A 21,958-nucleotide genomic window follows, 5' to 3' on the forward strand; every position below is an offset into this window, starting at 1 on the left:
GAACAGACAGTAAATAACAGGACAATATGTATAGGGCTTTGTATAGGGTTATGGGTTGATCAGTAGGAAGGCTACTGTACCACTGATCCATAACTGTGGATGTGGAAAGGTGATAGTGCTTCTGTGTGGTTGACCTATATAGGAGGAATCAGAGTGCAGAGTGCCAGGAATAATATCAGGAATAATATACAGAAATTATACAATGACATTACTTGACACCATTTACAATATAAACTGTAAAGGAATCGTTTACTACACAGTTTACTACGCATGAAGGGACTAATCCAAAGCACCAATAGGTGGCAGTAGTAACACATGAACGGCTAGGGCATTGCTACCTAACTGAATTGTGGAATCTCACCGAATCCCGGTCACTCTTTGGCAAGAAAGGAGATCCACGAAGTGAACTGAATCTCTAAGCCTGAGTTCTCATCAAGTAAAGGTAAGGATGGTTCACCTAGGGAGCTCTACACTCACAATTCCACTTAGTTCAGGAACTGTAACTCTAAGCCAGATGCCGGATGTAACTATGAGCAGGATGCTGGATGTAATGCTGTGGTGGATGCTGGATGTAACTCTGAGCCGGATGCTGGATGTAACTCTCAGCCAGATGCCGGATGTAACTATGAGCCGGATTCCGGATGTAATGCTGTGGTGGATGCTGGATGTAACTCTAAGCCAGATGCCGGATGTAACTCTGAGCCGGATGCTGGATGTAACTATGAGCCGGATGCTGGATGTAACTCTGAGCCAGATGCTGGATGTAACTCTGAGCCGGATGCTGGATGTAACTCTAAGCCGGATGTAACTATGAGCCGGATGCTGGATATAAGGCTGTGGTAGATGCTGGATGTAACTCTGAGCCGGATGCTGGAAGCTGCATGTAACTCTGAGGCAGATACTGGATGCAACTCTGAGCCCGGATTCTATACTGGTTGTCACATCCAGCATCCAGCATCTAGCTCAGAGTTACAGCCCCTACTGTTAATAGGCTCACTAGACTTGTAGAAACTTACACAATATATACAAAAGTATGTTGACACACTTTCTCTCAAATGAGTGGATTTGGCTATTTCAACCTCACCCTTTGCAGACATGTGTATAAAATCGAGCACACAGCCATACAATCTCCATAGAGTGACTTTCAACGTGGCACCGTCATACGATGCCACCTTTCTAATAGGTCAGTTAGTCAAATTTCTGCCTTGCTAGAGCTGCTCCGTACAACTGTAAGGGCTGTTATTGTGAAGTGGAAATGCCAAGGAGCAACAACGACTCAGCCGCGAAGTGGCAGGCCACACAAGCTCACAGAACGGGACCGGCGAGCGCTAAAGAATGTAGCGCATAACATTTGTCTGTACTGCCTCCCGAGCGGCACAGTGATCTTAGGCACTGCATCGCAGTGCTAGAGGCGTCAATACAGACCTGGGTTCGATCCCAGGCTGTATCACAACTGGCTGTGATCGGGAATCACATAGGGTGGCACACGTGGGATTGTTCATCAGGAGCTTCATGAAATGTGTTTCCATGGCCAAGCAGCAGCACACAAGTCTAAGATCACCAAGTGCAATGCCAAGCGTCGGCTGGAGTGGTGTAAAGCTCACTGGTATTGGAGTTAATTTTTTTATTTTTTTATTTAACCTTTATTTAACCAGGTAGGCTAGTTGAGAACAAGTTCTCATTTGCAACTGCGACCTGGCCAATATAAAGCAAATGTAACAGTATAACTTTAGACCGTCCCCTCGCCCATACCCTGGCGCGAACCAGGGACCCCCTGCACACATCAACAGTCACCCTCGAAGCATCGTTACCCATTGCTCCACAAAAGCCGCGGCCCCTGCAGAGCAAGGGGAACTACTACTTCAAGGTCTCAGAGCAAGTGACGTCACCGATTGAAACACTATTTAGCGCTCACCACCGCTAACTAAGCTAGCGTTTCACATCCGTTACACAAAGCAGTGTGACACAGACAACAACACAGAGTTACACATGGAGTAAACAATTAACAAGCCAATAACACAATAAACAAGTCAATGACACAGTAGAAAAAAAATAAAGTCTATATACAGTGTGTGCAAAATGCATGAGGAGGTAGGCAATAAATAGGCCATAGGAGCGAATAATTACAATTTAGCAGATTAACACTGGAGTGATAAATGAGCAGATGATGATGTGCAAGTAGAGATACTGGTGTGCAAAAGAGCATAAAAGTAAATAAAATAAAAACAGTATGGGGATGAGGTAGGTAAATTGGGTGGGCTATTTACCGATGGACTATGTACAGCTGCAGCGATCGGTTAGCTGCTCAGATAGTTGATGTTTAAAGTTGGTGAGGGAAATAAAAGTCTCCAACTTCAGCGATTTTTGCAATTCGTTCCAGTCACTGGCAGCAGAGAACTGGAAGGAAAGGCGGCCAAATGAGGTGTTGGCATTGGGGATGATAAGTGAGATATATCTGCTGGAACGTGTGCTATGGGTGGGTGTTGTTATCGTGACCAGTGAACTGAGATAAGGCGGAGCTTTACCTAGCATAGACTTATAGATGACCTGAAGCCAGTGGGTCTGGCGACGAATATGTAGCGAGGGCCAGCCGACTAGAGCATACAGGTCGCAGTGGTGGGTGGCATAAGGTGATTTGGTAACAAAACGGATGGCACTGTGATAAACTGCATCCAGTTTGCTGAGTAGAGTATTGGAAGCTATTTTGTAGATGACATCGCCGAAGTCGAGGATCGGTAGGATAGTCAGTTTTACTAGGGTAAGTTTGGCGGCGTGAGTGAAGGAGGCTTTGTTGCTAAATAGAAAGCCGTTCTAGATTTGATTTTGGATTGGAGATGTTTAATATGAGTCTGGAAGGAGAGTTTACAGTCTAGCCAGACACCTAGGTATTTATAGTTGTCCACATATTCTAGGTCGGAACCGTCCAGGTTGGTGATGGTAGTCGGGTGGGCGGGTGCGGGCAGAGAACGGTTGACAATCTTGCATTTGGTTTTACTAGCGTTTAAGAGCAGTTGGAGGCCACAGAAGGAGTGTTGTATGGCATTGAAGCTCCTTTGGAGGTTAGTTAGCACAGTGTCCAAGGAAGGGCCAGAAGTATACAGAAGTATACAGGAGTGATGAAGCACGCATCACTGTCTGGCAGTCCAACAGATTAATCGGGGTTTGGCTGATGCCAGGAGAACACTACCTGTCTGAATTCATAGTGCCAACTGTAAAGTTTGGGGGAGGAGGAATATTGGTCTGGGGCTGTTTTTTATGGTTTGGGCCAGGCCCCTTAGTTCCAGTGAGGGGAAATCTTAATGCTACAGCATACAATGACATTCTAGACGATTCTGTGCTTCCAACTTTGGGGAAGGCCTTTTCCTGTTTCAGCATGACAATGCCCCCATGCACAAAGCGAGGTCCATACAGAAATGTTTTTTAATTGTAATATTTGTATTTAACCTTTATTTAACTAGGCAAGTCAGTTAAGAACAAATTAATATTTACAATGATGGCCTACACCAGCCAAACCCGGATAACGCTGGGCCAATTGTGCGCCACCCTATGGGACTCCCAATCACGGCCGGTTGTGATACAGCCTGGATTCGAAAAAGGGTATGTATGTTTTCATGGAAGAGAAGGAAATTTGTTAGTGACCCCAAACTTTTGAATGGTAGTGTATATAATTTATGTGAGAGACAAGATTCACAAATTCTACAGCACAACGGCAGAGTCATGTCTTCAGTGTAAAACTAACAATAACTCAATAATTCATGCTTTCTGGGAGTGCTATAAAGTCCAGAAATTATGGGCAGAGTTAGAAAGCTGGCTGACAGAAGTTTTACAATGTAAATGTATTTTAACCAGTCTATGTGCATATTTCAAGACACGGCATATGGGTGTGCAGTGAGATACCCAATGGGCTAGACAATATTATTTTTGGCAATTATATTGAAGAAGTTAGGGACGCAACTTTGGTTTTAGAAGTGGGGTGGGGGACATAACCTGGCAGGGGGTCCTCCCTCATAATTATTTCTGGCATCTAAACTAATTTTCTGCCTTTCTACTTGGGCTGTCTCTGACCAAAAACATCTTGGTCCACCAAGAGTAGTCTTTTCTTTTGACCAATCGATTGGTTGTGTATAGACACACCCTATGTGTTTTAATAAAATCAACAAGGCTATATGTCCTGAACTCATCTGATGCTTTAAGCTCGCTGTTTGATTCAATAATGAAGACACACAAATGATTCAAGAGGGAGCCAGAGATGAAGATATCCTAACCAGAAGAAAAGAAAAACTGTTCTCGACCCTCCTTATGCTCCTGAAGTTGCCGGTAAATAGGCTACACCAGTGGTCGGCAACCGTTTTCATTTGGAGTGCCAATTTATCTTACCATTTCTATCAATCTGTGTGCCAGCGGTAGGCTATTTGTGTAAGGGATAAGAAGTAATCAGGCGTTTTATGACATTTCCACTGGATTAGAGCATTACATTTTTCCCTTTCATGCTGAGTGGTTATCGAAAGGGAGAGAACGGCTAATATTGTTCAAATACTTTGAGGAACTGATTTTGATTTTAAAAACAAAAGACGAGTGTAGCATAGGTTGAGTTCTGTAAAACACATGTCCACTCCACTAATGAGAAAGGTAAATGACTAATAATAATATATTGAATGCATTAACAGAAATTACCATAACCAAACAAACATTGCAGATGAGAAATCCTGGGAATTAACGGTAAATGTAGGCTACTACTGGTGATGTATGTAATGAGGAATTAATATACACAGCAAACAATGCACACAATTAAGTTATTATGAAACAAGGAATAACCCCAAAATGGCGGGAGTGTAACGATTTTCGTGGGGTGCAGCGTGGTATGTATCCATAATACTTTTAATTCAGAATGAATACACAAACAAAAACAACAAAACGATAACTGAACAGTTCTGACAGGTGCAACAAACACTAACCAAAAAATAATCGCCCACAACTCAAAATGGGAAAACAGGCTACCTAAATATGGCTCTCAATCAGAGACAACGATAGACAGCTGCCTCTGATTGAGAACCATACCAGGCCAAACACATAGAAAAAGAAAACCTAGACCATACAACATAGAATACCCACCCACATCACACCCTGACCAAACCAAAAATAGAAACATACAAAGTAATCTACGGTCAGGGCGTGACAGTACCCCCCCCCCCCAAAGGTGTGGACTCCGGCCGCAAAACCTAAACCCATTGGGGAGGATCTGGGTGGGCATCTGCCTGCAGTGGCGGCTCTGGCGCGGGAAGTGGACCCCACTCCACCATAGTCTTGGTCCACTTACGTGGCGCCTTTGGAGCGGCGACCCTTGCCGCCAACCTCGGACTGGGGACCCTTACAGCGGGCCCCGAATAGACGGGAGACTCCGCCAGCGCCGGACAGGCGGGAGACTCCGGCTGTGACGGAGTGGAGGATGACTCTGGCAGCGCCAGAGTGACGGGTGGCTCTGGCAGCTCCTGACTGACGGGCGGCTCTGGCAGCTCCTGACTGACAGGCGGCTCTGGCAGCTCCTGACTGACGGGTGGCTCTGGCAGCTCCTGACAGACGGGAGAACCTGGAGAGAGGAGACGGAGAAACAGCCTGGTGCGTGGGGCTGCCACAGGACTCCCCAGCCTGGGGAGACCTACAGATGCGTGGAGGAGGCACCGGATGGGCTGTGGGGGAGCACTGGAGCTCTGGTGCGCAGCCTTGGCACCACTCCTCCAGGCTGGATGACCCCTTTAGCCCGGACCCTCCAGAGTGCAGGCACAGGTTGAACCGGGCTGTGGGTGAGCACTGGAGATCTGGTGCATACTACTCGCACCTCTCCCTTAGGCTCAATACCCACATTCACCCGGCACGGGCGGAGTGCAGGCATATGTTCCCATCTGTGTTTTTTAAATTTTAAAATTGTATATTTTTATTTATGTTTTAAAATAAATGTTACCACCTTTTCTCCCCAATTTTGTGGTATACAATTGTTAGTAATTACTATCTTGTCTCATTGCTACAACTCCCGTACGGGCTCGGGAGAGACGAAGGTCGAAAGCCATGCGTCCCCCAAAACAAAACCCAACCAAGCCGCACTGCTTCTTAACACAGCGCGGCTTTTATCCAACCCGGAAACCAGCCGCGCTAATGTGTCGGAGGAGACACCATGCACCTGGTGACCTTGGTTAGCGTGCACTGTGCCCGGCCTGCCACAGGAGTCACTGGTGCCTGATGAGACAAGGATATCCCTACTGGCCAAACACTCCCTAACCCGGACGACGCTAGGCCAATTGTGCGTCGCCCCACGGACTGCTGGCTGCGACAGAGCCTGGGCGCAAACCCAGGGTCTCTGGTGGCACAGCTAGCGCTGCGATGCAGTGCCCTAGACCACTGCGCCACCTGGGAGGCCCCCCTTCTGTATTTTACACCTCCAGCAGAGGAAATACATTTCTGAGTGCATGTTATTCAGTTTCACTGGCATATAGTACGATCTATGGATGGTCTTAAACTGCATTAATTTATGTCTGAGATTATATGAACATAATCAATAACGTTACATTGCTATACTGACTCTAATAAAAACTCACATTGCGCTGTCAAGAAACGTTTGGCCGCTAGTTTCATCATTTAATTCAGGTCTAGTGTGAGTGAGGCAAAAATAATACCTACAGTTAGTGAGCTAGCTAGCTAATGTTAGCCAAACAGCCTACCTGACCACATGACCGCATGGTCATAAAGCACACCGATGACCCTTTTTTTGTATCACAGTGCAATGATAATGTCACGCCCTGACCATAGAGAGCCCTTGGTTCTCTATGGTGTTGTAGGTCAGGGCGTGACTAGGGGGGTGTTGGTACTTGGTATGGTTCCCAATTAGAGGCAGCTGATGATCGTTGTCTCTAATTGGGGATCCTACTTAAGTTCTCCATTGTTCCCACCTGGGTTGTGGGATATTGTTTATGTTTGTGCTGGTTGCACCACGTAAGTCACATTTTGTTGCTTGTTTATTGGTTTTGTTTGAAAGTTTCACTTAAATAAAAGATGTGGAACTCCGAACACACGCTGCGCCTTGGTCTGCCTATTATCAGCACGGTGACAGGTAAAACTGTGGGGGGAGGGCAAAAATGCAATTTTAGAATGTGGGGGGGCATATCCCACCGTCCCCAGTCAAATGATACTCCATCTTTAAGAGAATGGAAGAATCAAATGCTTTATTATTTAAATATGGGAAGAAAATCTGTCTACAGACAAACAACATAACACAATTTGAAGTCACATGGGGCAGAGCATTAGAAGGCACTAAAGCCGAAACGTCTGATGCAGTGAAAATAATGAAAAACATTGAATAATGAAGTACTGTAAGCTTTATGCAACATCTTTTTGAGTGCCAACCCATTACACCTCTTTGTTTATGTGGGAACATGTGGGTCTGAGCAAGTGTGATGCCACTAATGTTTGTGGAAATGTATGTAAATTAAGTTGCAAATTAAGTTGCCTGTTTTTGCTTATTGTCAAGAAAATAAGTTTAATCAAATATTTTAAAGAAATACATCAATGCAAACTGTCAGTATTATTTATATCTACAGTGTTTAAACATATTTTAATGTCCACAATAATATAATAATTATCTGTTAATGAACTAGCCTGAATATTTGAACAGACAAAGTGCCAAATGGCCCAGCCAGGCCACTGTCACCACTCTCTCGCAGTGTTGCCTAACACTTTACTTAAAGGATACGCTTTATAACTTGTTAGAAACAAGAATATGCCTTTATAATGTATTATTATAAGGCTTATAATATGTAAATTCTCTCAACTGACTCAAGATGGCTGTTATTTAGTCAGGACCAATAGAACGTGACAATACACCATAATAAGGGGGTCATATATTATAATTACAGGCTTCGAGCGAGTGCTACAGCAGTGATGTCTAAAGTGGGATCCCGACATCCTCGGTGGAGTATGCTTTCATATCAAAGACCAGACCGTTCCTGTACATCATCATGTTGACCAAACAGTCAATCTCTCCTTTGCTTGAATCAGGGGTTTCTAGACGTAGCACCTGGGCCTTGTAATCAGGGCTCAGCGGGTCACTGACTGGGGTGCTGGAGTCTCCCAGGCACTTCTCGTCCGTGTCTTCACACTCGTATGTCTCAGACACCTCCAGGACAGTGGCTTCCTCAGGGTTAGGGTCTTGGCTGCAGTTGTCATATAGCTGCAGCTCATGCACCTCCTCCTTCTCATGCATACTCTGTTGAGACAAAGGGATACCCATTCAGGATCAAATCATGCCAATGTCTCAATGATGTCAGCATCAACACATGACTTGGACAAATGTTCAAGTTAAGCACACACATAAAGTCGTGCACCAGATATTTTTGCTTTGCACCTATAACGCATCAGTTTCACATGTTTTGTAAAAAGTTGAGTTGATAAACCAGCTATTTAATAAGTTTGGCGTGCATTATTGTTTGTGGAATGTATGGAAGGTTTGTGGCTACTGAGTGCCAAGGGAAGATTCTTCTCACCATGTTTGTGCTTTCCTTGCTCAGCAGGTGCTTTCCTCCCACCAGTGTATTCATATAGACCTGAGCACCTCTGTAGACACAATAACTAACCCTACCTTTTATGATGACAGCCTGACAGGGCTCAATCATGACTATGGTGCTTTTATCATTTGTGATTTAGTGTAAAAGATCAAAGCATGTCACATGATGTCTACTTTCAATTTTGTTTCAGTTCAATCATGTGCTGCGTGAATTCTGACATACAAAGCAGGACATTTAGGGAAAATGCAGAGTTCTGCACAGTAAAGTCTGAACACAATGCTAAGTATGTCAATTGTTAAAAGGATTTTACCTGATTCCTCGCTCGATAATTCACCGACTCTACGAGCACAGGACGTGGTATTGGTGGGAAGATTTTCTTTTTATGTCTTAGAATTAGAACAAAAGTTATAGATGCTGTTTAGAATGATGTGTGAAATGTTTTTGAAGTCATTGAAAAATGAACAATATTCATCCCTGAAAGACTAGGCTTTCTTGCTAATCCTGAAGATCGGATGTTATTAAAAAGTATATATTTTCAGCTTACCTCTTGATGATGAACAAGCATACTGTTATTAATATTGCAATTATGCCAGCTATGATCCAACCTTATTGGAAAAGATAAAGGAGATAATAATTGAATGTTATGTTGTTGAGTTCGATAAGCATCTTGAGTCTGTAGGGGGAAACAATGCAGGCAACATCCACATATCACTAATTTGAAAATTGAAAATCACAAGTGATAAAGTCAATTATACCATGAATGTGGACTCTCATAATTTCAAAATTGTTTAACAGTTTTGCTGATTCTCTGGTCTACTCTGTGCCATAAAAATAATACATTCCTAATTCCTACCAATAACGGACTGGGGTAGAGGCTTTGTCGTGATTTCGATAGTTGTCGTTGGTCCTGAACCTGCAGCTGTTGCTCCAGCGAGATGGATGTTGTAGATGGACCCAGGTGTCAGGTTTTGAACAAGATACTCTGTTTTTGATGCAAAGCTCTTATGACACTCTGATAAGAGACAAAAATGTGATATTCATCTATATACATTAATTACACAATTACATAAATTACACGTTTATCACAGGGCATCGACTCATTAAGTTTGGAGGAGGACTTTACCAGATTCAAATTGTGACTCATTGTTTTGGCTTCTCCTTGTGTAGCAGATTTCATAGTGTGTAAGGAAACCTCGCTGGTCTGGCACAGGAATAGGTTTCCAATGCAGCATTGCAGAATTGGTTGTAACATTAAGAATAGGAGCAGTGAAATGATCAGGTGCCTTACTGGGTGCTGAAAACAAGACATCCGTGTTAGATGATGTATACATTATTATGTAGGAAAGAACTGCATACAAGCATTGCTGTGACAGTCAGATTTTTTTATATGAGCTTAGCTTACCACCCTCCTTTTTATACATGAGACACGTCTCTGTTGATTGTGGCTTTCCATCAGTTTGTTTGTGAACGAGGTAATAGTAACGTACATAGTCGTCCATCTCTGGAACAAAACCAGACGTGTTTATCTCAGTTTGCGAGACATACCACCTGTATATCTTGATTATATCACACTTGGTAAAGCACAGTAAAACAAAGAGACATTTTCTATTCTCCCCACCCAAAAAAATGTTTTGGGGTGAAATTCCCCCTTACTTTTTCTGACATGTTTTAGTTTTTTCTTCACGGTTCCATTTAGTTTTGATCTATTCACTTTTTCTGGTCGCGTTTCTCCGTCTGTTGACTTGTACCACTCCAGGCAGGATTTCATAAAGCCATGCGCATACTTGAGTGGGATGAGTCTGTCATTAGGCCAAGCTAATTGGAAATTAAATAACAACATTTTGATTTCAGGAATTAACATTGTGTAGAGGTAAATCAAGCATAAGCGCAGACACACAAAAAACACACACACATATATATACTTACACTTGCAGGGAAATGAAATATGTTTTGCTGGGACAAGGATATGTGTCGGGGATGACTTTCCCACTTTATTAAAGGCAATAATGTCACCACTGACAGCAGAGTAAGTCACGTAAACACTGAACACAGTGGTAGTGACAATGGTGAAGTTCTTTCGCTTTAGTAGGCATGGCCAAATATGGAGAGAGAGGTTGTAATTCACCTGCATAGAGACTGGATAAGGTGGTGTCTGGAAGACACAGGGGTACACAAACGGATGTAAGTGATGCAACTCTTTGAAACACAATTTGAGCCTAATTGAAACCAGCAGAGTCTAGAATGTTACTTAATTTTCAATGTTTTGTAGCACTTTGTAACTTACACCCCAAGTCAGCTTGAGTAGTCGAGTACCATTGTTAAAATCCTCTACTGTCCAGTTAACTTCTGGGGGATTTGGGATTTCTGCAGCAAAATGACAGTTACAACCAGAAATGGTACATCCTCAGCAATTCTAGAAGGGCAAAGCCAGGAACATGTCTTCATCTCGGGACATAGAGTCAAAAAGAAAATTCAGACAATACAGAAGATTGAAATTCAATTCATGAATTTAAAAACTTGCCACTGTTTCCAATCATCATGTGAACAGAATTGACTGATTTTGAATAGAATTGCCATCAACCCTGGTGAGTTTCACTGTAGGCTGTCACACAGACTATTTAAATATCCATTGCTCACCAGTGGGAACGTCCAGGATTGGAGTCCAGTCGCTCCACAGGGGATGTTTGACATGCTTGGACATTTGTCTGACCTGTAGTTGGTACACAGATACGTTCTGGAGATTCTCCAGCGTGACCATGGCTGTACAGACAAACACAGGTTTACTGCAAGTCTCACTCTAGTAGTGATAGCTTTGCACTTTTCAAATACTCAATTTTATTGAGACCCACACTGCAGTAAAATAATGAAATAAACATTACAATAATGTGGCTGCTTATATTTCAAAAGATCTTAAAATGAAACTGAAAGGAGCTCACCTTGTTTGACTTCTTTCTTAAATGTCTTCTAGACCAACAGACAAGGTCAAATTAATTGAGGCAAAAATACTAAACTCATCAGAAAAGAATGAATGAGCGCATTGTTGCAAGGAAAAGAAGAGGTCTCACCCATGTCTCTGAGGTTTCCTCTAGTCTTCTGAACTTCACCTCTATGACAGCATCTTCAGGCACGTGCACATATGAGAAATTGCTTTTTCAGATTGGTTGTGTTTACAAACCCCCCAAAAATGCAACGTAAGTCTCGTTACTTGTAACACATAAAACGAGCTAATCTCTCATAACCTCTTGAATCTTGGAAGAAAACTGTTGAGCACCTGCCCTCCCAAAAGGACTGTGCAAGGCCCTGAGCACCTTAACTACCTTTCTTGTTATCCCAGCTGAGGGTAAGATTGCTCGAGGATCTTGCCATAGACATATGTTGGGGAGCTTCATACTTAACTGTAGGGAGAAAGCAAATCACGTTACACACAAAAAAACAAAGATTACAATAGGAATCTTGGGATTCAAATCGTACCGTGGTCAGTTGTGTAAAGTACTTAGTGGATTCTTAGCCTGCATTTTACACCGAATAACAGTTCAAAAATAAAAAATAAATGATTTACCTCTTTCAGAAAGTGTAACAGTGGTATTAAGTGACTGGCAGCTCTCGTTGCCCATGTAAGTGACCACCCATATATCCACCAACACTTTGTTGAGCACTGTATTGTCTTGCACACAGATATAGCTCTTCCTACTACTGCCCAATGATGTTCTACTTGCAGCGGAATTGGAGCGGCTGAAAACATTAAGGATGAGAGCAACATTTGGTTCGCACACTGAACAGATATTTGTATGATCAATGTTTTATTACCTGGGGATCTACTAAGGTTGATAGTTCATTCTCAAGCACAAGACAATACTGTCTTCCTACTGTCAAACCCTCCGTCTTGCTTTATCTGCCGGTGACCGTAACGTACACACGCTCACATGTCACAACACTATTTTCTTTTTGTCTGCTATAATAAAATTGTTACAATGTGTATACAGGTAGCTCTTACATGAGGAGTTGTTCATTTGCTCATGCATTGTTTAGCCACTACACACCCAGCACCTGCCGGTTTTCCGGTGTCATAATACAACTTCTCTGTCTGTGTAACTTATGGAAAGTTCCCAAGCATGCATAGCTAGTTAACTTACCTGTAAAAAAGCTCATAAGTTGCATTCTTCATAGATTCAGATTCAGTCTCCCATTCACATGTATAGATGGTGGCACTTTCAGTTTTCTTGTAGCACAGAGGACTAAAAGGACATTTAATTGTTGCCCCTTTATAAAGGAAATTTTAAAGTGTTTAAATGTAAAAAACATCATATAAAAATTTCTGTGAGTTGCTGTCCTGTTCATTAGTATGTATACATGGGGTCTGAAATTATTGACACCTTTGTTAAAGATGAGCAATAATGTCTGTGTAAAATAAATTATTAAAATACTGAGGTATATTTTTGTATGTAAAACATTTGTGAAATTGTATTATTTCATACTAATACAATTGTTCAGAGAAATACATTTTGTTTAACAAGTAATTATTGTTAAAAAACAAAACAATTGACACCCCTAATAGATTTTTATAATAAAGTAGTCAAAAGTTTAGTATTTGGTCCCATATTCCTAGCACGCAATGACTAAATCAAGCTTGTGACTCTACAAACTGGTTGGCTGCATGTACAGTTTGTTTCGGTTGTGTTTCAGATTATTTTGTGCCCAATAGAAATGAATGGTAAATAATGTATTGTGTCATTTTGGAGTATAATAATTTCAGACCCCACCGTACAACTTTGCTTTCACCAGAGAGGGTCAAGTTAATTTCATAGATATTATGAATAGAATATATTCTATAAATTATTATATTAGATGTTACTTTGCAAAATTATCCCCAAATTAAATGTTTGATTGAAATACTACTAATTGTAACTATCAGTGTGCAATAAATAATATGCATATCTTTCATCTGTATTTTTGCACAGTTAATTTACAGTAGCAGCCCTGTCACAAACTCTTGTTTGTGAAAACCATGCTGCCCAGATAAGCTAACCATAATCTTCAGCCTCATGTCAAACTTCAATCACAGTAAATGCTTCTTATTTGTCTTTTATGGTTTTGGTAGTATGATAATTGTATCACTACGGAGATAAGCTGAACCGAATTGACGCTGGGCCAAGAGCCACTTGAAAGCCCCTGAGAATAACTGAGTAGAGAAAAAGATTCATACCTTGAGCTATTATTACCATAGCAAGAAGCAGAAATCCTTGCAAGAACCAGTGTTCCTTTGTCTCCATCAGCCTGCGTTTGACCAAAGAGACTTGGGTTTGCTAGACTGTTATCACAGTTCCATGCAGCCGTCGACAGCTCCTCAAACCTGTTTCAGTTACGCTTCTCGTAAATGAAACTGTTTGGGGGCGAAAAATGTCTGCATGCTCTTGTTCTTTCTCAGATAAAAGGGCAGAACATGTTGTCTCTACACCACAAACCACAATGTTGGGGAGGGAAGCGTGCTGACTGTTGGCAGGTTAAAAAAGAAACCTTGACTTAATGTTTCAGAGAGGATGTTGGCCACTGCAATCTTCTGCAGTGACACAAAATGACCTACTTTACCTTTCCTACGTTCAGAAGCATAATCTATTTTCACATCACTCTCAAGCTAACCCCTGCCATGCAGCTTAGGCTTTGATGGACTCTTTCATATTAAAAGCATCACTCATCACTGAGGTTTAGAAAACTGGCTTTGCAACGGTTTGCTCGACCAATCTGAATGAAGACACTTTGGTAGGACTTTTCAGGCAATCAGCTGAAGGCGTGAGCAATTCTGAGCAATTTCTCATCTCTTACATCCTCAAATTGGATTTCCATTTTCTATGAAATGACTACATTTCTTTAACATTGCTTAGTCACTTTATACCTCTCTTTGTACCTATTCCACATTAAAGGTGCATTCCGTTAGATTTCTATGTGCAAATTCCATTGCGCACACCACGTCATTTCAACGTGGATAACTGGGTAATGTTTGGTTGAGACGTTGATCCATGACATTTCAACCACTCAAAGAGACAGTCAAAAGTTTGTTGAAAGTATAGAGATAACACATTGGAAATTCAACAATGTCCACTGAACAAAAATAAAAATGGAACATGTAAAGTGTTGGTCCCATGTTTCATGAGCTGAAATAAAAGATCCCAGAAATGTTCCATACGCACAAAGCTTCTTTCTCTCAAATTTTGGAAACAAATTTGTTAACATTCCTGTTAATGAGCATTTCTCTTTGGCCAAGTTAATCCATCCACCTGACAGGTGTGGCATATCAAGAAGCTAATTGAACAGCAGGATCATTACACAGGTGCACCTTCTGCTGGGGACAAAAGGCCACTCTAAAATGTGCAGTTTTATCCCTCAAGTTTTGTGGGAGCATGCAATTGGCATGCTGACTGTAGGAATGTCCACCAAAGCTGTTGCCAGAGAATAATGGGAATTAATGGGAATTAATTTCTCTACCAAAAGCCGCCTCCCTCATTGTTTTAGAGCATTTGGCAGTACATTCAACCAGCCTCACAACCGCAGACCACATGTATGGCATCGTGTGAGTGAGCAGTTTGCTGATACCAACGTTGTGAACAGTGTCCCATGGTGGCGGTGGGTTTATGGTATGGGCAGGCATAAGCTATGGACAACAAACACAATTGCATTTTATCGATGGCAATTTGAATGCACAGAGATACCGTGATGAGATCCTGAGGCCCATTGTCATGCCATTCATCCACCGCCATCACCTCATGTTTCAGCATCGTAATGCACTGCCCCATGGCGCAAGGATCTGTACACAATTCCTGGAAGCTGAAAATGTCCCAGTCCTTCCATGGCCTGCATACTCACCAGACATGTCACCCATTGAGCATGTTTGGGATACTCTGGATCAACGTGTACGACAGCATGTTCCATTTTCTGCCAATATCCAGCAACTCCGCACAGCCACAATCAGCAGCCTGATCAACTCAATGTGAAGGAGATGTGTCGTGCTGCATGAGGCAAGTGCTCACACCAGAAACTGACTGATATTCGGATCCAGGCCTTTACCTTTAAGGTATCTGTGACCAACAGATGCAAATATCAGTTCCCAGTCATATGAAATCTATAGTTTTGGGCCTAATGAATTTATTTAAATGACTGATTTTTGGTTTAGATCTCACCCAAATTGTTACGGTTTTCTTCCGATGAAGGAGAGGAGGACCAAAATGCAGCGTGGTAATTTTGATACATGTTTAATAAACGAATAAACACGAACAACACAAAACAAGAAACGTAACGTGAAAACCTAAACAGCCTATCTGGTTCGAACAAACACAGAGACAGGAACAATCACCCACGAAACACTCAAAGAATATGGCTGCCTAAATATGGTTCCCAATCAGAGACAACGATAAACACCTGCCTCTGATCGAGAACCACTCCAGACAGCCATAGACTATTCTAGATAACCCTACTATATCACAATCCCAATACCTACAAAAAAAAACCAAGACAAAACACACCACATAATAAACCCATGTCACACCCTGGCCTAACCAAAATAATAAAGAAAACACAAAATACTAAGACCAGGGCGTGACACAAATGCCTATCACTGCGCTTTCAACCATTTAAAAGCACAGCAAAGTTCAAATTGGAATACAATGTCAGATATTTTATTTATTTATTCACGAGATGAATGTGTTATACCTCTGCTTCATCTAATAGCATCACCAAATGTCCTGGATTGCAATTGAGATTACATTGAAAGTACATGGTGCAAGAGATCAATGCCGTTCGAGATTCTGCTCAAGTTATTGCAGCAATTGTAAAGATCTCCACAGACCTGCGGCGACCTGGGCATGCTATCTTGAACAATAATAATCTTCAGAAATGGCTTTGTCAAAGGAACAAAATAACTTTACAATGATGGTGACAACTTGGAGTAATGTTGGGGTTAAGTGGGTTAAAATCTTCCTGGAAGTCACAGAGGGATTTATTTAATTTCCCCATGTGGTTTATATTAAAGGGCACTTTATTGAATATAAGTCTTTTAAAACTCAATATTGGTGCACAATTTCTACTTAAAATAAGAGACACAAAAGGCACTCATTTCGTGGAACGACACACATGTAACACTGCCTCAGATAACATGGTCCCACTCCACACAGTGTAAAATCAACTCTTCACCAAGTGTTACATTTCCAGAGTTGATTCAACTTTAACTCTTATTAAAACTTGCTTGTTTTGTTCCTGTTTAACTCTATGCTACTAAGGTTCACCCTGCCCAGGGTGATGCCCCTTAACATGAATACCATAAGCTCATAATTAATAGCTGCTAACACAAAGATGTTTCTGCTAGGTGGAGTTCAGTTTGTTATTTGCAGTTAGTTTCCCAATCCTTCTTCCTCCTTTTGCTATCAGAAGTAAGACTGGAACATAGTATCAACAGAAACTGAAAGTTTCAAACAGGCATTTGTATGGCTTTTGTACAATTGAGCTCTTCATGCACTTAAAGTGTCTACCACTGATTCTTAATCTCAAGCAAAACATAAATCATTGTACTTTTGTAATTACAGGTGTTCCAATAATGTACAGATATTTGTTAAGCGGAGTGACACAGGGGAACCCAAGAGCTTCAGATGAGGAAACAGGGATAAATGAACCAAAATATTTATTGTTACACAGGGAGATATGGAGTGCAGATGAGTTGATGAGTTGCAGAAAAACCAGATGTGGAGACTGAGGTTGGAGATAGCTGTGTAGAACAGGGTAAACAGGTCCTGAGGGGAATCTAAGATAGTGGTTGTGAGTCAAATCCAGAGCAAGGTAGTTGGGTGGTGAGATGTGGAACAGGAGACAGGAGCCAGAGAGAGCGGTAACTGCAATGAGAGGCTAAACTGTGTCAGGCAGGGACACAGGCACATCAGCGTAACAGGATCTTGAATAATCATAAATGGCTAGAATCATGAACTGACTAAGCAGAGATTACGATCTGGCAGAGTGGAAGTGGCAGGACTGACTATTTGTACAGGTCTTGATTATGGAACGAGTTGCAGCTGGTAGGGATCTGCTCTGACTCCAGCACACCTGTCTCCAACCACACAATCACACAGAGAGAGAGAGGGAGAGGGAGAGAGAGAGTGTACAGGGGGAGTAACTGCAGGTCAAGAGGACACCAGATGAACACCAGAGGGCGTAGCAGGAGCAGATGTGACAGATATTATAGAATTCCTTTCACTCCCATGAAGTCCATGGCCATCAGGTCTGCATGGTAGAACTTCTAAGTAGAAGCTAATAACATCTACAGTAGAGTTCACAACCCAGTTACTCTAAGTCAGGTTTAGGGTTAGGGTTAGGGGTTAGGGAAAAAAGGACTATAATTGGGAATCAATTATTGGTCCCCAAATAGTCCTCACAAGTATAATAAGAAATGCACTACATGCTTGTCGAACATCTCATTCCAACGTCATATGCATTAATATGGAGTTGGTCCCCCCTGTGCTGCTATAACAGCCTCCACTCTTTCAGGAAGGCTTTCTGTGGGGACTTGCTTCCATTCAGCCACGAGCATTAGTGAGGTCGGGCACCGATGTTGGGCGATTAGGCCCGGCTTTCCAAATCATCCAAAGGGTGTTCGATGGGGTTGAGGTCAGGGCTCTGTGCAGGTCAGTCATGTTCTTCCACACTGATCTTGTCAAACCATTTCTGTATGCACCTCGCTTTGCGCAAGGGGGCATTATCATGCTGAAATGGGAAAGGGCCTTCCTCAAACTGTTGCCTAAAGTTGGAAGCAATTCCATAGGAAGAGAGAGACTGGAGATTCTTTCAAACAACAATTTGACAAGATTTGCAAAAATGAAGCAATCAACCATCACCAAGAATGCTTAAGAGTTGAAAGCTTAACAAACATAGTCGGATCTCTACTTTTATAGAAAAATACATATTTGTTGTATGAGTGTTAGTCAGCAGATAGTGTGTAAAAGGCAATTAGTTGTCTGTGCAGATTTAACATAGCACGAGGTTGCTAGCCCAAGGGCTCAACCATCTAACTGCATTCAGCAAACACTATAATGTGCTCCTTTCTGCAAGTTTCCATACATGTGTCTTTCTGTCCCACAAAGTCAAGTTCGTATCAGGTTAGAAAAAACACAAGCATATAACATAAGCAGTAAAACACGGGATAGCATGACTAATTATGTAATTTTCCACGACAAAGCACAGAATCTTCTAGAATGTCATTGTATGCTGTAGTGTTAATATTAATAATATTTCCCTTCACTGGAATTATGGGGCCTAGCCTGAACCATGAAAAACAGTCCCAGAACATTATACTCATCCACCAAACTTTACCGTTGGCACTATGCATTGAGGCAGGTAGCGTTCTCCTGGCATTTGCCAAACCCAGATTCGTCCGTCGGACTGCCAGATGGTAAAGTGAGATTCATCACTCCAGAGAATGTGAATGTGTTTCTACTGCTCCAGAGTCCAATGACGGTGAGCTTCATACCACTCCAGGCGACGCTTGACATTGCGCATGGTGATCTTAGACTTGTGTGCGGCTCCTCTGCCACGGAAACCCATTTTCTTGCATGGAATAGCCTTCATTCCTCAGAACAGGAATAGACCGACGAGTTTCAGAAGAAAACTCTTTCTTTCTTGCCATTTTGAGCCTGTAATCGAACCCACAAATGCTGATGCTCCAGATACTCAACTAGTCTAAAGAAGGCCAGTTTTATTGCTTCATTAATTAGCACAACGGTTTTCAGCTGTGCTAACATAATTGCAAAAGGGTTTGCTAATGATCAATTAGCCTTTTAAAATGATAAACTTGGATTAGCTAACACAACGTGTCATTGGAACACAGGAGTGATGGTTGCTGATAATGGGCCTCTGTACGCCTATGTCAATATTCCTTTAAAAACCTACAGTTTCCAGCTACAATAGTCATTTACAACATTAACAATGTCTACACAATGTCTACACTGTATTTCTGATCAATTTGAGGTTATTTTAATGGACAAAAAATGAGCTTTTCTTTCAAAAACAAGGGAATTTCTGAATGGTAGTGTAAGTTAGAAGCTTATTATGCATAAGCTATCATTAATTAGCTAAACATAAGGCTAATACTGCATTGATTTTATTACATGAAAGAGGTAGGCTTGGACATATATAGGATTATGTATTTTGGATGCAATTTTAATTTAAATTGATGGAGAGAGAGAGACTGCTCGCACGTGCTCTGATTTAAAACAACGATATTCGAGTGATAGCCTGTTTCAAAACTCTACAGCTGCAGTAAAATAAAATACACCATTACAATAAAACAATATGGTGACCTCCAAAAGCCAGATGGAGATGTGTAAATTAGATAGACGGTCCTTATATGACTTTAGTATAGGCTGTGCTGCATGTAGGCCTACATGTCACAAGAAAAAAGTTACCATGATGAGATGCATTGTGAACTGCACTCCATACTGAGATGGGCTGTCCGTCCCCACCATGAGCATCCCCTCCTCCCTCCTCCAGACCATCTCCCATTCCTCACTTCACTCCCCGCTAGCCCCAGCACTTTCACGGCTGGCTCTCCGCTCTGCCAAAGCTCTCCAGTGTTCTCATCCTCCTAGATCTATCCTCTGCCTTTGAGACTGTGAACCATCAGATCCTCCTCTCCACCCTCTCAACGCTGGATGTCTCAGGCTCTGCGCACTCTTGGACTGCATCCTATCTGGCAGGCAGCTTCTACCAGGTGACGTGGAGAGGATCTGTGTCTGTACCACGTGCTGTCACTATTGGTGTTCCCCAGGGCTCGGTTCTAGGCATTCTCCTCTTTTATCTATATACTAAGTCACTCGGCTCTGTCATATCCTCACATGGTCTCTCCTATCGTTGCTTTTTAAAAATTATTTTACCCCTTTTTGTCCCCAGTTTTGTGGTATCCATCGCTGCAACTCCAGAATGACTCAGGAGAGGTGAAGGTCTAGAGCTGTGCATCCTCCGAAACACAACCCAGCCAAGCCGCACTGCTTCTTGACACAATGCCTGCTTAACCCGGAAGCCAGCCGCACCAATGTGTCGAAGGAAACACCATACACCTGGCGACCGTGTCAGCGTGCCACAGGAGTTGCTAGTTCGCGATGGGACAAGAAAATCCCTGCCGGCCAGAACCTGGAGGCCCCCTCTCCTATAATTGCTATGCTGATGACACTCAACTACTTTTCTCCTTCCCTCTTCTGGCAACCAGGTGGCAGCACACATCTCTGCATGCCTGGCAGACATCTCAGATTTTGTGGTCAATTAAAACCTGGTTGCCTCTACCTGGAGGCTGAAACTTGGCCGTAAGTGGATATTCCAGCAAGACAATATCCCCAAGCACACATCGAAATCCAGAAAGAAATGATTAATTTACCACAAAATCATCTCATCTCAGTCTCCCATTGAAAACCTGTGGTTATAAATTGAAGAGGGCAGTTGAATGATATCAAGGATCTGAAAAGATTCCGTACACTCTTAGAAAAAGGGGTTCCAAAAGGGATCTTCGTCTGTCCCCATAGGAGAACCATTTTTTGGTTCCAGGTAGAACCCTTTAGGGTTCACCAGAGAACCCTCTGTGCAATCCAAAATAGTTCTACCTGTAACCAAAAGGGTTTTACCTGCAACCAAAAATGGTTCTTCAAAAGGTTCTTCTATGGAGACAGCCGAAGAACCCTTTCAGGTTCTAGATAGCATCTTTTTTTCTAAGACTGTATGGAGGAATGGTCTAAGATCCCTCCCAATGTGATCTCTAATCTCATAAAACATTTGAGAAAAAAGTTCAGTGCCGTTATCCTCGCAATGTGAGATATTGAAAACAGGGGCACCAAGACCCCTTTCCTTTTTAGATAAAAAAAATTATAATTGTTAAACCAATTTTTTTTCTCCATTTTATGAGTAAAAATTATCTTTTTTGCATACAATATAGCTGAGTATTTGTATTATTTATTTTATACAGTCTTTTTGGCTAATGTTCATCATTGCTGACTCATTTGATTATTTTCATTATAGAATAACTGGTGCCTTTTCAGATTATATGACACAATCGTGAACAAATTCTCAGTACTTCATTTTGTTGGAATCACTCTGAACAAAGACCGGATCACAAATCTGTTTTCTTTTTTTGCTAATTGTGACATACAACATCAGGGCCTGAATCGAATTAATCCAAACATGAAACAAACTCAAAATCCAGAGGAATCATGCTCCTGTGCTTTTTGAACTGCTGTTTTAATGGCTGTTTTATTCAAATATGTTGACAATAAAGTTCAATTGAATTCATTACTGAATATGAAAGCAACATTAGCTGTGGCTCACTTGTTGCACTCTGTTTTCTGTTCTGCCTAAATGTCCATCTGGATGGGGAAGAGATAGTTAGAAAA

At 42.0% G+C, this 21,958-nt stretch overlaps 1 protein-coding gene across 3 annotated transcripts; it reads right to left on the minus strand.

Annotated features, from left to right (window-relative positions):
• Positions 1-7,562: 7,562 nt before the first annotated feature.
• On the minus strand, positions 7,563-14,160 carry LOC109902383 (interleukin-6 receptor subunit beta). 3 transcript variants are annotated; one of them, XM_020498687.2, is made up of 16 exons: positions 13,756-14,160; positions 12,686-12,812; positions 12,112-12,284; positions 11,870-11,947; positions 11,618-11,670; positions 11,489-11,513; positions 11,190-11,312; positions 10,837-10,916; positions 10,479-10,704; positions 10,206-10,367; positions 9,955-10,053; positions 9,676-9,846; positions 9,406-9,564; positions 9,097-9,157; positions 8,863-8,938; positions 7,563-8,254 (listed from the first exon to the last, which is right to left on the minus strand). In XM_020498687.2, exons 1-16 carry the CDS (start codon positions 13,820-13,822, stop codon positions 7,934-7,936), a joined length of 2,001 nt encoding a protein of 666 aa, XP_020354276.1. In that variant the 5' UTR covers positions 13,823-14,160; the 3' UTR covers positions 7,563-7,933. The 3 variants fall into 3 exon arrangements, with proteins under 3 accessions (XP_020354276.1, XP_020354275.1, XP_020354278.1); XM_020498686.2 differs by having other exon boundaries at positions 11,489-11,516; XM_020498689.2 differs by lacking the exons at positions 12,112-12,284; positions 12,686-12,812 and having other exon boundaries at positions 11,489-11,516; positions 13,756-14,138.
• Between the last annotated feature and the right edge of the window lie 7,798 nt (positions 14,161-21,958).

This window comes from Oncorhynchus kisutch, linkage group LG13, assembly GCF_002021735.2.
Source record: "Oncorhynchus kisutch isolate 150728-3 linkage group LG13, Okis_V2, whole genome shotgun sequence".
Classification (NCBI taxonomy): Eukaryota; Metazoa; Chordata; class Actinopteri; order Salmoniformes; family Salmonidae; genus Oncorhynchus; species Oncorhynchus kisutch.